The sequence below is a fragment of the Muscardinus avellanarius genome (genome assembly GCF_963383645.1).
Source record: "Muscardinus avellanarius genome assembly, chromosome: 2".
Taxonomy (NCBI): domain Eukaryota; kingdom Metazoa; phylum Chordata; class Mammalia; order Rodentia; family Gliridae; genus Muscardinus; species Muscardinus avellanarius.
This window is the reverse complement of record NC_137787.1, coordinates 130,161,134-130,176,560: the sequence shown is the minus strand read 5'-3', so window position 1 is coordinate 130,176,560 and position 15,427 is coordinate 130,161,134. Positions and strand designations below refer to the sequence as shown.

General features: G+C 41.0%; 1 protein-coding gene across 2 annotated transcripts in view; it reads right to left on the bottom strand.

Annotated features, from left to right (window-relative positions):
• FRY (FRY microtubule binding protein) overlaps window positions 1-15,427 on the bottom strand; it is a gene marked incomplete at both ends in the record, with an annotated part of 292,951 nt that overhangs the window by 86,455 nt on the left and 191,069 nt on the right. For both annotated transcript variants that reach the window (XM_080719965.1, XM_080719966.1), the window contains 5 exons: window positions 2,203-2,285; window positions 9,111-9,201; window positions 11,007-11,175; window positions 12,839-12,985; window positions 13,792-14,048. In XM_080719965.1, coding sequence (XP_080576091.1) covers window positions 2,203-2,285; window positions 9,111-9,201; window positions 11,007-11,175; window positions 12,839-12,985; window positions 13,792-14,048 — 747 coding nt within the window. The remainder of the gene's footprint in view (window positions 1-2,202; window positions 2,286-9,110; window positions 9,202-11,006; window positions 11,176-12,838; window positions 12,986-13,791; window positions 14,049-15,427) is intronic.

Below are 15,427 nucleotides of genomic sequence, written 5' to 3'. Positions count from 1 at the left end.
ATGTAATAATATCAGATTTACTTTTATGCCTTAGCTTAATTTATAAGTTTTTTCTTCTCTTCACAAGTACTTCATCATGCTATTTTTCTATTTGCCCCTAAAAGTCAGTGGTTTGAGTGAAATAATTATTATCTAATTTTACTATATTTATCTCCTTAAATTCTCTTTTTAATAAACAAAAGGAAATTTGGGTTTTAATACCAGGTGGCTCTAAAATTTAATTTCAAAATGACTTATTTATTATAGCATTTCTATCAAAGTCTATGTCCTGTAACAAGAACATTGAGACAAATATTAAAGGCACCAACTGGCCAAAATATAGGACTTATCCTCATATAAAATCCACTATCACAAGAGGAGGGCTTAGTTATACTATACCTGTCACATCTGGGGTGGGGTGGTATTAGACTGCTTAACCTCTTCATGATTCAGTTTTCTTGTCTTCAAATTTTGAGTTACTGAATATTGTCATAGTAAAAAGTCAGTGCCTCCCTCCCCCCATCCCAGGAGCATTCTACCTCTGAGCCATGGCCCTATTTCATTTTTCATTTGAGAACAAGGCCTTGCTGAGTCGCTGAGGCTGGTCTCAAATCCACAATCCTGCCTCACTGGGATTACAGGTGTGCACCACCATAGCCTGCTGAGACTTCTCTTGAACTAAAGACATTTCATTTTTCCAGCACTAGCCTCCCTTCATCTGTGAAGTCTGATCTTGTCTAGAATTAATAGTCTATAGTCCCACATTCAACTCTCCAGTTTTTGGAACATACAGACCCCTGGGACACAGAGAGGAGGAAAAATATAGTTTATTTATTTCCGATTGACAGTTCTAGTATAAAGTTTTCTAGAGACATATCTAAAACTCAACCTAAGAACAATTATACTATAATAGGTAAAGCAAGGGTAGCCGAAATGTGGTGTCTAAACTGACTCTGTACATCTCCCATAAAAACAAAACAATTAAGCAGGGTATGGTGACACATGCCTGTAATCCCAGTTCTTGGGAGGCTGAGAAAGGAGGATTGTAGGTTTGAGACCAGGTTCAGGAACTTAGCAAGACCCTTTTCAACACAAAAAATAAAAAAGGGCGGAGGGCATAGCCTGGAGATAGAATGCCCCTGCATTCAGTCCTCAGTACCAAAAACAAAACAAACAAACAAAAAATTTAAAAATCTACAAAATTCTAAATATTGACTTATAAAATGAGTCTAGCTCATGAAATATCATAATACTTGTGATTTCTACCCAAGTAGAAAAATAAACTTCAGAAAATGGTTTCCTGATTTCCCCAGCATACCTAAGTGTCCCTGGGGGTATTTTTTGGTTCCAGAATTTCTATAACTTATGACGAACTAATAGTCTACACCTGCTCAGTAGACAGAGAAGCCATCTAGGACCTAAACAAGACCAATGAAAGCACGGACCTTTGTGATGAAAGCACCGACCTTTGTCATTTACCCGACTGCCCAAAGTAAAAGAAGTTCCTGTATCAGAGTGATCTCCCAGCTCAGGAAAGTTGTCCCTGGCCACAGCAGAGGAGATTCAGCATAAAAGCCGATCCCACCCTGGATGAGCAGCCTCACAAAGTTTACAGGTTACATCTACTCCCAAGGTCAGTCAAAAGCGGAACTGAACCACTATTTTTATTTTTAAATTTTTATCTTTTCATTTATTTATTTAATTTTTTTGTGGTACTAAAGATTGAACCCAGGGGCATATTACCTCTGAACTACATCCCCAGCCCGATTTTATTCTTTATTTTGAAACAGGGTCTCTCTAAGTTGCAGAGGGCCTATGTACCTGAGGCAGGCCGTGAACCTGGATCCTCCTATCTCAGCCTCCCAAGTACTGGAATTTACAAGCATGGGCCACCACGCCTGGCTGAACCATTATTTTTAATTGGGAAATTTCTTACCAGCATTTCCCCAACTCTGTATCACCAATAATAAAAATGTCAAGAATATAATAATGCAGGGTTGGGTAGTAGTTTGAATTTTTATAATTTTGATTGGTCCACTGTTCGACTGTTTTTGTTTTTTTGGTTTTGTTTTGTTTTTAGGAGGTTGACTATGCTCATCTGAATAGTGGATTAAATGGTTATTTAATATTTACGGGCCCTGCACCAAGAATAAACAAAGTATTCATTTTTCATTTTCCAACTATGTGTACGCCATCTGAAGCCCTCAGCCCACTCAAACTTACTTTTATCCTCATCGTATGATCCTCCAGAGCTATTGCTGTATCTTGACTCCAGACGGGTATGGGCTCTGATGACGTTGCTAAACCTTTAAATACAAGAACAAACTTTCAAATACGAGTGGTAAAATGATTTGTTTGTGCATGTGTGCTGCTGCTCAAAAGCAGATGCTATTATTTAATGGCTGATATTTTGGCTGCAAGTTCCAGTGACACTTTCTTAAATATTGCAACAACTGTAACCGAAACATATATATTTTTTTGTCCTTGAGAAGGCCAGTGACCACTCCTGCTTATAAACAAGTCCAAATATTGAAAAAAAAAACACTTTTTTTTGCAGTATGGGGGATGGAACACAGGGGCATTCTACTTCTGAGCTATATCCCAGTCCTATTTTTTTATTCTTTATTTTGAAACAAGGTCTCACTAAGTTGCGGAGGCTGGCCAAGAAACTGCGATTCTCCTGTCTTAGCCTTCCAAGTATTGGGATTACAAGCATGTGCCACCACCCATGGCTGAAAAGATCACTTTTAAGGCCAACATTTTAATTGAACTTGAAAATTGTAACATTTACTTTGAAATAAAAAAATAGGCATGATGTTGAATAGTAGGATTTCCTTAATATTAGCACATGACACTTGGTACTGGGAAATAGAGGGACATTGTACCTCCAAGCTATACCTCCATCCCTTTTTTAACTTTTTTGTTTTGAAACTGGGTCTTACTAAGCTGCTGAGAATCTTGCTATGTTGCCAAGAGAAACTAGCCTCAAACTGAGATTCTCCTGTCTCAGCCTCCCAAGTATTGAAATTACAGGTGTGTACCACCATGCCTGCCTTAAAAATATATTTAAAACCTGAGCTCTCAGGTACTAGATGTGACTGTGGCCAGGAGCTTTATTTCCTGGGAACCCTGTTTCCATAATTGCCACATCTTTTATTTTATTGGGGTTATTGTGGGGAATCCAAAGAAATGATATAAGAGTATTTCCAAAACTGTGAGACACTAACTATAGGTGTTAGTTATTATGTTCCTGTTGGGATTTCTAGAGTGTCTCGTCTTGGCAAGGGACCCAAAACATTCAAATCAATAGCTATTTATCATTCCAAGACCTATAAGGTAGGGAAGGGTGTGTGTGTGTGTGTGTGTGTGTGTGTGTGTGTGTGTGTGTGTGTGCACGCGCGTGCGCATTGCTTGGAATCAAACCCAGGGCCTCATGGATGCTAGGCATGCACCCTACCACTGAACTATCCCCTTGCCTCAAAAGTGACAAATGGCAGGTTCTATCCAAGCAAAGACCAGGGCTATCTACAAATACCAGAGAACTCAAGCTGAAATAGGTGTGTCCCCCTACATTACTAACTGAATGTTCTGACCTTAGTTCCTGCTGGAACACTATCTCCAAGCTACACCCTCAGCCTGATTTTTTTATTCTTTATTTTGAAACAGGGTCTCACTAAGTTGCAGAGGCCTCACTAAGTAGCTGAGGCTGGCCACGAACCTGAGATCATCTGGTCTCAGCCTCCCAAGTACTGGGATTACAAGTGTGTACCATCATGCCTGGCAACAATTATGTAAATTTAGCATGTGGGGAAATGAGCATTTTTGCTCGAAAGGAAATGTATAAGGAAAGTCATCTAAAAGTATCTATAAAAAGTGTTAAACTAAAAAAAATGTGAATAAATGTTATGATAGAATTTAATGGGGATCACAAATATATTTAGAATTTAGTGAGAATCACAAAAATATTTATACTTTTTTTGAGTATATACAGTAGGAAAGTCTTTCTGGAGCCTAATTTCTCAAATGTATAGAAGAAATATATAACATTCAAACATCCATGTCTTTTGATTGGATAGTTATACTTTAGGAAATGGAATCATTTGATACTATTTGATAACATTTTAGTAAAATCAATGATCATCTTATAAAATATCAAATATCATTTGATAAAGGGTCTACAAAACAGGACCACCTGTGATAGAAAAAAATTACAAACATATTAAAAAAAAGGGAGATGGTTAAAGGGGTACATTATCCTGATAGAATTCTAGAGTGATTAAAAATACCACCCAGTGAGTTATGTCAACATGTGGACACACACACACACACACACGAAGTTAATATTAAGGGAACAGAGAAGGATCAATGGAAGTACTGACCACAGCTACATGAAATAAGTATGTGCATGGCTGACACCTGAAAGAACGCGGGAATAACTGAAAAGAAGTCAGTATGTATCATACATGGTGGGAAGCTTGGTAAGTTAATACTAGTTTATTTTGTGATGAGAGTCGAACAGAACAAATTAGATGAGCTATTTTAACATATTTTTTATGGTAAAGTACACATTAGCATAAAATTTACCATTTTTTTTTTCAGGTCCGGAGATGGGACCCAGGGGCATTCTACCTCCGAGCTACACCCCCTGCCCTATTTTTTATTCTTTATTTTGAAACAGAGTCTCACTAAGTTGTGGAGGGCCTCACTAAGTAGCTGCGGCTGTCTGGGAACTGCGATCCTCCTGTCACCGCCTCCCGAATGCTGGGATTACAAACATGTGTCATGATGCCTAACAATAGTTACTTTTTAAAAAAGCATACTGAAAGTTATAAAATTTGCTACTTTTTTTTTTTTTTACTTTGGCTACTAGGAACCTCAAGGTTAGGTTACAGTTAACTTGAAGCAGTTTTTTTTTAATCAGGATTTTTTTTTTTTTTTTTTGATGGTACTGGAAACCCTTCTACCTCGGGGCTACACTCCCAGACACCTATTTTTTATATTTTTATTTGGAAACAGGGTCTCTTAAGCCAGCACAGCTGGCTTCGAATCTGCGCAAGCCTCCTATCTCCACCTCCCAAACTTGGGGATTACAAGTGTGTGCCACCATGCTGGGCTTAATCAGGATTTTTGACACAACTATCTTAGCTCCTCTTTTAGCTTGGTTTATGCTCTTTTGGTCTTGTTTTAATGTTCTTTTACTATAAACTCTGTGTGTGTGTGTGTGTGTGTGTGTGTGTGTGTGTGTGTGTGTGTGGTCTTTTTTTGTTTTGTCATTAGGAACGGTATTAAGTGTTACTCAATCACATCAAAAGCCCCTAGCTCTCAAGTACATGGCACCTGGGGCCTAACATGTACTGTGATGATGGGGGGGGGTCCTGAGACACAGCAGCTCTGGGGGAGCAGCATTTCGGACGACTTTGACTCTGCAGACTGTGTGTCTGCAAGGGAAGTAAGAACAAAGCAGATCCTTTCAGTCTAGCCGGGCTGGGCGGGGGTGGGCACAGGTCAGGGTGGAGTTGGGATAGTTTATCCACCTTGGGGCCACGGCATGTCTCCTATGTGCATTCACCTACTGAAGAAACATAGTCAAATGCCTCCGATGTGCAGCACAGTAGGAGAATCACTGAGGATGGAGATATGTGTGGGAAACATATAGTCTCTGTTTTCAAGGAATTAAAATCAGGTTTACAAGTACTTAAGAATCAACACGACAGGGACTACAAGAAAGAAGAGTTGGAAGGAGATTGAAGAGAAAAGGGATTTTTTTTTGTGGTACTAGAAATTGAACCCAGAGACATTTTACCTATAAGCTACTCCCAGGCACCTATTTTTATATTTTTATTTGGAAACAGGGTCTCCTAAGCCAGCGCGGCTGGCTTTGGACCTGCATGATCCTCCTGTCTCCGCCTCCCAAGTGCGGGGATTACAAGCATGCGCCACCACACCTGGCAAGATTTTTGTTTTGAAACAGGGTCTTGCTAGGTTGTTGAGAGTCTTATTATGTTGTTAAGGCTGGCCTCAAACCTGAGATCTTCCTGTCTTAGCCTCCCAAGTACTTGGCATACAGGCATGCATCACTATGCCTGGTGAAAAAAGGGATTTGTGTGTGTGTGTATATGTAGTTTTGGGGATAGCACCTAGGGGCCTTCTACCTCTGGGCTATACTCCCAGACTTGTTTTATTTTATATTTTGAAACAGGGGTTCACCATGTTGCTGAGGCTGGCTATGAACCTTTATCTTCTTGTCTCAGCCTCCCAAATACTGGGATTTTAGGTATGTATCACCACGCCCAGCTGAGCAAAGGGATTTTAGGCTGAGAGTACAGCCCACTTTCTTTTTGTTTTTCCCCCACTTTCGTATAAGAGAAAAAACATAGTAGAGAACTAGTATATGTGCAGTATAGTATACAAAATGATTAATAAATACAAATACTGATAAATAAGTAGATAGAAACAGTATAAAAATCTTTTATGTGTGAAAAAGGTAAAAAAGTGGATAGAGCTAGGTATGGTGACATGTACATGTAGTCTCAGCTTATGGGCAGTTGAGGTGAGAGGGTCACCTGAGCCCAAGAATTCAAGGCCATGTGGTCAACACAGGGAATCCACAACTAAAAAAAAAAAAAAAAAAAAAAAAAGGCAGATGACTTATTGTATCAGGCTTCCCAGTGCCCAACAGGGACACAGTGATGGTGGAGGAAAACAAGAGTCAAAGCAGACAATCTCTCTTAGAGATGCTTTCTGATCTTGACATTGCAGATGGCTGGCTTCTTCATTATAAAGGTCACCATGGAGACCGAGGCGAACACTCAGAACTCTGGGCCTAAGAGGTCTCTGTGATGAGCTCTTCATATGTGAATTGTATCATCTTTCCATTCCAAATAAAAGAAAGATGGGAAACTCGGTCTAGATAATAAAGGATTAAGAATTTATAAAGCAGCCAGAAATTGGGAATATCTTTAGAAATACTGTGATTTTACCAGGAGATAAAGTACTAACATAAAAAAAACATACAAATTAAAAACCTTGTGTTGTCACTAGTGTACAGAACATGACAACTTCAATGCATTTCAGACAGAGGAAGACAGGTCTTTGTTAGAGTATTCTAAAGGATGAGGTCTATACTTCTTGATCCACTGGGTTTGGACTTAGTCTGAGGAAAGTCCACATGTATAAGCATCTGCCCGAAGGTAGCATGGTGACCTGGTAACGCAGACAGGAATCGTATACCTGAATTAGAGAATGAGCCCTCAGGACTTCAGAGGCCCGTGGCCCTAGGTCAGAGAGCCTTCTACTTCATCTGTACCATGTCCTAGGACACATGGTGGAATCCTCAGGACAGTCAGTTTCCTGGGGCATTTTGGGCTCAGTGAATTATTTTCATTATTTGATCCATTACATTTTCTCCATCATGAATTTGTGTTTCTTCAGCACTACTAATTTTTCAGTGAAAGGGCTTGCTTATTATCTTTGTGTGTGTGTGTGTGTGTGTGTGTGTGTGTGTGTGTGTGTGTGTGTAGTATTGGAGATTGAACCCAGGGGAAGTCTACTTCTGAGCTATATTCCTAGCCATTAAAAAGAATTTTTTTTTTGAAACAGAGTCTTGCTAGGTTTCTGAGAGTCTTACTATATTGCTGAGCTTTCCTCTAACTTGTGATCCTCTTGTCTCAGACTCCCAAGTATTGGAATTATAGGCATGTGCCACCACACCTGGCTCCTTTCTTACTTTTCACTATAAAATGCTCAGTGGGAGTTTTCAACACCATGAAGGTCATCCTAATCATTACATTTTTTTTTTACCAGAAATATGAAAGTTTATTTTAAGTAAAGGAAAGATAGAAAATAAAAGCATCTCGCCGGGCGTGGTGGCGCACGCTTGTAATCCCCGCGCTTGGGAGGCAGAGACAGGGGGATCACGCAGGTTCGAAGCCAGCCGCGCTGGCTTAAGAGACCCTGTTTCCAAAAATAAAATAGGTCTGGGAGTGTAGCCCGGAGATAGAAGGGCTTCCAGGAACCCCAGTACCACCCCCACCCCCCAAAAAAAAGAAAGAAAGAAAATAAAAGCATCTCCTCCTACAGAGGGGAGGGAAGGTCCTCAAAAAAGAGTAACCCCTAATTCTTATTTTTAAATCTCAGCCTTGTTTCTCTCTCCTGGTTTGTCTCTTTATTCGTGAGCAGTTTGCAGGCAATCAGAAGACTGGTATGTGGGCAAGAGAAATATTATCACTATTGGGCTAACTTGAAGGGAATGGAGACCTCGTCTAGTAGAAGATCGTGGTCTTGGTTACCTGGGAAGTGACAAAGCAGAAGTAAAATAAGAACAATGATCACTATGGTTTGAGTATGTTTTTCCTCCAAGACTCATGTAAGAATCAAATCCCCAAAGTCTTATGTTAAAGGTATTAAGAGAGTAGAAACTTAATCCCTTTATGTTATCTAGAAGTAGCCCCTCAAAAGTGATTAGCTTAGGTAAGTTAGTTAGGATGGAGTCCTCATGATTGAATCCTGGTAGTTTTATAAGAGATAAAAGATCGGATAGATATAGACGTACACGCTCCCACCATGATTGATTGATTCAGCCAATGGAGCCCTTACAAGAATCCATTGCAGGCATGCTGTTTGAAGTTTCAGCCTCCAAGACTGTGAGCTAAAGAAACCTTTTTTCTTTATAGGTTAGTCTATCTCAGGTATTTCCTTACAGTAATAGGAAACTAATACACTGATGTTTCATAGAGCTTACTTCAAATGCGCTAAAAGAAATTATTCAATAATCAAACTTGAGAATTTCACATGGAAAATCTCTAGTCTGCCCACTAGCAGAATTTCACATGGAAAATTCCAGACAGTCTGTGCCTACTAGCAGAACTAATACTGGTTTTTATGAAGCCCTGAGGTAAGTGGGATTAAGCTACCAGAATAGCACCCCTCTTTATTTTTCTCACTATGAGCAAGAAAAAAAAATTCTTCTTTAGGTATATACAGGGTAGAGTTGGAAAATAAGTCTGTGTTCCTAGAAATAAAGAAGAATTTCAGCGTGTACCTGAAATTTAGGAAACCCTACACTTTAATACCTTTGTACAGACTACTGCTAAAAGTTATAAAGAATATTAAGCCAAATTTTGTGTACCAACCTTTCATCAGATTCTTTCAGTATCTTGTTCTCCTCTGCATCTGGGAAACTATCCTGGCCAGCAACCACTGTATTGCTGCTGGAGGTGGTTCCTGTAGATAGAATTAGAAGAACTTTAGAAAATGCAGAGGGGTCAAGCTTAAGTCTCAAATAATTTTAGGAAAGGATTTTCTATAAAATCCTATGTTTGAAAAGTTCCTCACATATTGTACACAATCTCAGACATTAGAAACAACCTTCCACGCCTACATCATTGGAAGGAGAGAATCCTAGACATTTGTTACAGTCAAACCAAATTCCTTAACTTTCTTGTCAAATGAGGCTACAAAATTCTTGAAGCCTTTTCTTGCTGGCCACAAAGGCAATGGAATGGTAATTGCTTCACTAACAAGCCCAAATACCCAGAGCTTCTTAATATGTAGGCCACTGCTTCTCTGCAAGAACACTGCTCTGGCATCAAAGAGGGCAGAGAGAGGCCATGAGCAACTGGGGAGGAGAGAAGCTCCAGGGCATTTACGGTACTAGGTAAACAGAAGGAATCTGAGAATAGTGTTTATTTCACAAAATGATGCCGGCACTAATTTATTGAAAATGATAGTACGTGTTGAATACCCTCATCCAAAACACATAGGACCTGAAATCTTTCATATTTTAGATTTTTTTTCAGATTTTGGAATATTTGCATATATGTAGTGAGATATATTGTGGATAGGGCTCAAGTCTACACATGCAATTCATTTATGTTTCATATATACACAGCCTAAAGGTAATTTTGTACATTTTAAATAATTTTATACGTGAAACAAAGTTTATATACTTTGAACCATGGGACTTGTGGCAACACGCCAATACCCAAAAAGTTTCAAATTTGGGAAAACTTTGTTTTTCAGGACTTGGGGTTTGGGATGTACAGCTTGTACCGGTGTAGGGCATTTTATAGTCACCAATAAATCCCTTGCTCTCTCTCTTTTTTGGGGGGTGGGGTGGTACTGGGGATGGAACCCTTCTACCTCCAGGCTATACTCCCAGGCCTATTTTATATTTTATTTGGAAACAGGGTCTCTTAAGCCAGAGAGGCTGGCTTCAAACCTGCATGATCCTCCTGTCTCTGCCTCCCAAGCATGGGGATTCCCAGTGTGTGCCACCACACCTGGCCTTGGTGTAGGGCATTTTAATCAGCACTGGCAGTATTAGCAGAGGGAATCCCATAGATGCAAGCTGGAGGGTCCAGAAATGAGGATTCTAAGTGGCTGCAGGGTTCTGCTTTGGGTCAGTCGAAAGTAAATAGCATCACGATCATCTACAAAATCATTTCATTATTCAAATAATGCCCTAAGAGTCACAGACAGCTGCTGCCACCCACTGCTGCTGCTGCTCCTCCTCTTTTTTCTTCCTTTGGGGGGTATTGAACCCAGGGTTTTGTTCATGCTAGACATGCACTTTACCATCAAGCAGTATCGCCAGCCCTTAGAAAGCTATTCTTAAGCCATCTTTTAAACGAATACACACACACACACACACACACACACACACACACACACACACACACGGGTAAGAAAAAGAAGACTCTGGTGTGTGTGTGTGTGTGTGTGTGTTTTACTGGGATTGGACCTGGGGTATTCTACCTCTGAGCTATAAACTCAGCCCTTTTTGTCTTTCATTCTGAAACTCTCTCTAAGTTGCCGAGAGTCTCACTACATTGCTGAGACTCACACTGAACCTGTGATCCTCCTGTCTCAGCCTCAAGTACTGGGATTACAGGCAGCACCATCATGACTGGCTAAGACACATTCTTATACCCTTGCAGTGCTCTGTGTAGAGGAAAATCGAGGCAGGCTGTGGGCCCAGTGTGATGAACTCTTCATACGTGACATTATGTCATCGGACGCTGCCTTACCAGATGCTGCCGCGGAGGCCTTGCTGCTGGCTGTGAAGCGGTAGAAGGGTGGGTTGTCGCAGTGCTGCACAATGGGGTTCACAGGCTCAGTCTGTTGCAGCTCAAAGAGCAGCTCTTCCATGGTCTGAATGGTGTTATTACGGCACAAGTATATGGCCACCTTTTTAATCTGAGAAGAAGAAAATAAACAAGGATGTTTTCCGGAGCCATGTCCATAAGAACCCTGGGCTGCTGACCAACATGTCACACAAATTCATCATCATCCAGAGGCCATGGCCCAGAGCTCATTTCTGTGCACCCCAGGATGATCCTGGTATTTGGATTAAAACTCACCTGTGACGCAGGCGTGGCTGACACGAGTATGTTGCTGAAGGCCTCACCTTTCCTTTCTTTTGTTTGGATACTAGGGTTGGAATGTAAGGGTGTTCTACCTCTGAGTTATACCACAGAACTTTTTATTTTTTAATTTTGAAATGGTCTAACTAAATGGCTGCGGCTGGCCTCAAACCTGTGATCTTCCTGTTTCAGCCTCCCAAGTGCTGGGATTATAAGCATGTGCCACCATCACACTAGGTGAAGGCCTTACCTTTTTTAATGGTTTATTTATGTATTTTTAGTACTGCAGATTGAACCTAGTAGCATTCTACCTCGGAGCTGTACTCCTAGCTCACTTTTATATTTTGAAATGAAGTCTCACTAAGTTACTGGGGACCTAAATTGCTGAGGCTGTCCTTGAACCTGCAGTCCTTCTGTGTCAGCCTCCCAGGAACTGGGATCACAGACATGTAACATCACATCTGGCAAAGGGCTTACTTTTCCTAATGGTTACATTTTTAAAAGTTACTCTTTGGGCATATTGATTCAATCTAAGTTAATAACATACCATCCAAGGGCTTATCTCTAGAAAAAAAATTTATTTCTACCAACCCTGGGGAGAAAACCTGCTAGCTATTTTTGTGCAAAAAAGGAATCCTTTATCCATCTATTCTCCTTTCCTCTAGAAACAAACATGTTTTAGTTGTTTTTAAAGTTTTAAAATAACTCTGGGTTAGGGCTCTGCATTACTGAAGGCCTTGTCCACAGTCCAACTGGAGGCTCAGGTAATCAGCAGGGAGGCACAGGCTCTCAGGACTCTCAAACAGTACCTAGCATGCAAATGCCAGGCAAGTTTGCATCTTAAAACTGCCATCCTTCTTTTATCCTATCAGCCTTCAAATAGAAACAGCATATAGCAGTCACCTCTACCTCCCACTCTCTATTACCACCTGAATTGGAAGAGAAAAACTTGGATTCACTGTATTTTTTTTTTTTTTTCTGTTTCAAGAACATCAAGAAATCAGGAAACATTTCTGTTGTAGTAAAAGTGCTTTCCCTCTTGTCTCTTACAGACTGGCACTCACGTTCATAGAAGGCAGCTTTTGGTAACTGTTAGAAAAACACTCACTGATTAATTTATAAGAGTCTGTGTCCCAAGAATGAAGGGGTGACAGTTGTCACTAGCACATGTAGCCTGTGTCTTGGGGAACTTTTAAGTAATAGCTGAATAAATTCTCAGGAGATCGGCATCACTGGACATCTCTATTTTAGTTGAGCCAAGAGCACATTCTTTTTTGATAGTGACACCTTCAGCCCTATTTAATTTTATTTGGAAATAGTCTCACTAACTTGTGGAGGGCCTCACAAGTTGCTGAGGCTGGCTTTGAACCTGTGATCCTCCTGTCTCAGCCTCCCAAGGACTAGGATTATAAACGTGCACCACCACACCTAGCTCAGAAGCACATTCTGACTTGCAAACCACACTTGTTACCCCTGAGAGCCCTCGAGGCACCTACATAGGGCAAGAGAGCAGTGTCGCTGCTGACCCCGCACAGGCTGATGAGGAACTGCAGCGTGACCCTCAGGTTGTTGCTCCACTTCTCGTTGTTGGCTAAGGCGTTCCAAGCGTTTTCCATCTCGGGCCCAGGAACTTCATCTCCGTACTGTAACAAACAGAATTAAAGCCAGCCCTTGTGACACGTGGGAAAATGGTAAGGATGCAAAACAGTTGATAGTTTGATGATAGTTTTGAAGGCTATGGACATCCCAAAAATTGTAAAGAGAAAATAGCTACTCATCAGAAAGATATCATTTTTTCAGTGGATAGCAATGTATAGTGCACAAATCAGCCATGCACAATACATATGCGTGTCATCTCTTTTCAATGTTAGGCTTCTTATTTTATTATTTTTTCAAGTGCAGTTAAAAAACCTATACGTTTGTCACCATAGCCTTGATTTTGTATGTGGTACTGGGAATTGAACCCAGGGCCTCACACATACCAGGCAAGTACTCTACCACTGAGCAATACATCCCCTAACCTTTCATTATAACTTTTCTTTTTTCTTTTGGTACTAGGGATTGAACCCAGGGGTATTTTACCTCTGAGCTACATTACCAGCCCTATTTTTTTTTTTTTTTTTTGGTACTAGGGATTGAGTCCAAAGGCATTCTACCTCCAAGCTATACCCCCAGCCTGATAGCCTGATTTTATTTCTTATTTGGAAACAGGGTCTCACTAGATTTCGGAGAGTTTCGCAAAGTTGTTGAGGCTTGCTTTGAACCTGAAATCATCCTGTCTCAGCTTCCCATGTAGTGGGATTATGAGCATGCGCTACCACGCCCAGCTCCTATTTTATTTTTTATTTGGGAACAAGATCTCATCAAGTTTTTGAGACTGGCCTCGAACCTGTGGTCCTCCTGTCTCAGCCTTCCAAGTACTGGAATTACATATTCAGTTTGAGTTTACCTTGGCCGTCATGTACATGAGGTTATTCAGGACCAGTGATGTGGCTTCTGGAGAGCCCCAGCCATTTCCTTTGAGCCCATGGGAGGCGGTCACATCTCCTTCCCGGTCCTTGACTTCATCCTCCGGGCTGCTGGGGCTTGAGCCGGGGAGAAGGAGCCTGCTGTCCACCAGCTCAATGTTGTGCAGCCAGGGCAGCAGGTAGGTGAGCATGATCTGACGCCCGTTCGGGTGTGTTGTGGGGAACCTCTGGCTTACCTCTAAAGAAGAATGGAGGGCTGAATGCTGTTATTCCATCAAAACAGACTAAAATACAAACACTGACTTAGTGACCAAAAGTTTTCCATTCACAGAGAACATTCATATACCGTAGCTCTCAAGGACCACAAAATTATAAAACCAAGGCTTGTCCAAGCGCCTGTCACTCCATGTCTGGAGATCTGTACAGGGAAGCGAATTAACACTGTGGGGGCAGTACAGGTGCGTGGGCACAGATTGAGGCTGAAGGTCGGGAGTTCAAATCCACCCCTAGAGGAAGACATCTGTCAGAGAGGACAGAACAAGGACCGTGGAGTCAGAGGCCAGGGGCCTGGGTTCCAGCTCTACTCAATAATAGCTGCATGTGATTCTGGGCTAGTTACTTAACTTCTCTGCTTTTGAGTTTCTTTATGTGGAAAATGGGCCCCACACTGGGTATAGTGAAGACTAGAAGATGTAACCTCAATGTATATAGTATACTCAGCAACATGCTCACCCCATGGGCTACTCACCAGTGGTGCTAGGATCAGCCTAACGATGATCATTACCTTTCCAATAACCCAGTGACTTACAAAGTGTCCTTTATGAAATGATAGTTGCTAAATGTATGGAGCTTCCTCAAAAAACTAGGAATGGAACTACCATCTGACCCAATTATACTACTCCAAGTATTTTTCAAAAAATTAAAGTCTACTATCTACTATAGCATGTTTGCAGTAGCATAAGTCACAATAGTCAAATTATAGACAATAGACAAAGAGAAATAAGACAAAGCCGGGTGTCTGTCAATAGATGAATAAATAAAAAAACGCGGCCAGGCATGGTGGTGCACGCTTGTTATCCCCGTGTTTGGGAGGCTGGGACAGGAGGATTGCACAGGTTCGAAGCCAGCCTCAGCTACTTAGTGAGGCTCTCAGCAACTTAGTGAGACCCTGTTTCCTACTAATAAAATATTAAAAAAAATAGGTCTGGGAGTATAGCCCGGAGATAGAAAGCCCCTGTGTTCCACCCCTAGTACCACCAAAACCCCCCCCCCAAAACAAAAAAACACAAAAAACCCCCAAAGCAAAACAATAACAACAACAAAAAATGTGGTATATACACAGTGGAATCCTACTCAGCCATAAAGAAGAACAAAATTATATCATTTGCAGAAAAATTGATGGAACTAAAGAATATTATGCTAAGTGAGATCAGCCAGTCTCAGAAAGTCAAGGGTAACATATTTTCTCTCAAATGTGAAAATGAGAGAGAAAACAGGAAACATAAGGGATTTTAAATAATGTGGAGAGGGACCAGTAGAACAGTGGAAGGGGATCGAGAGAGCTATGGGAAAGAAAAAGGAAGACTGAGGAAGGACACAGTTCACATAATACTATGG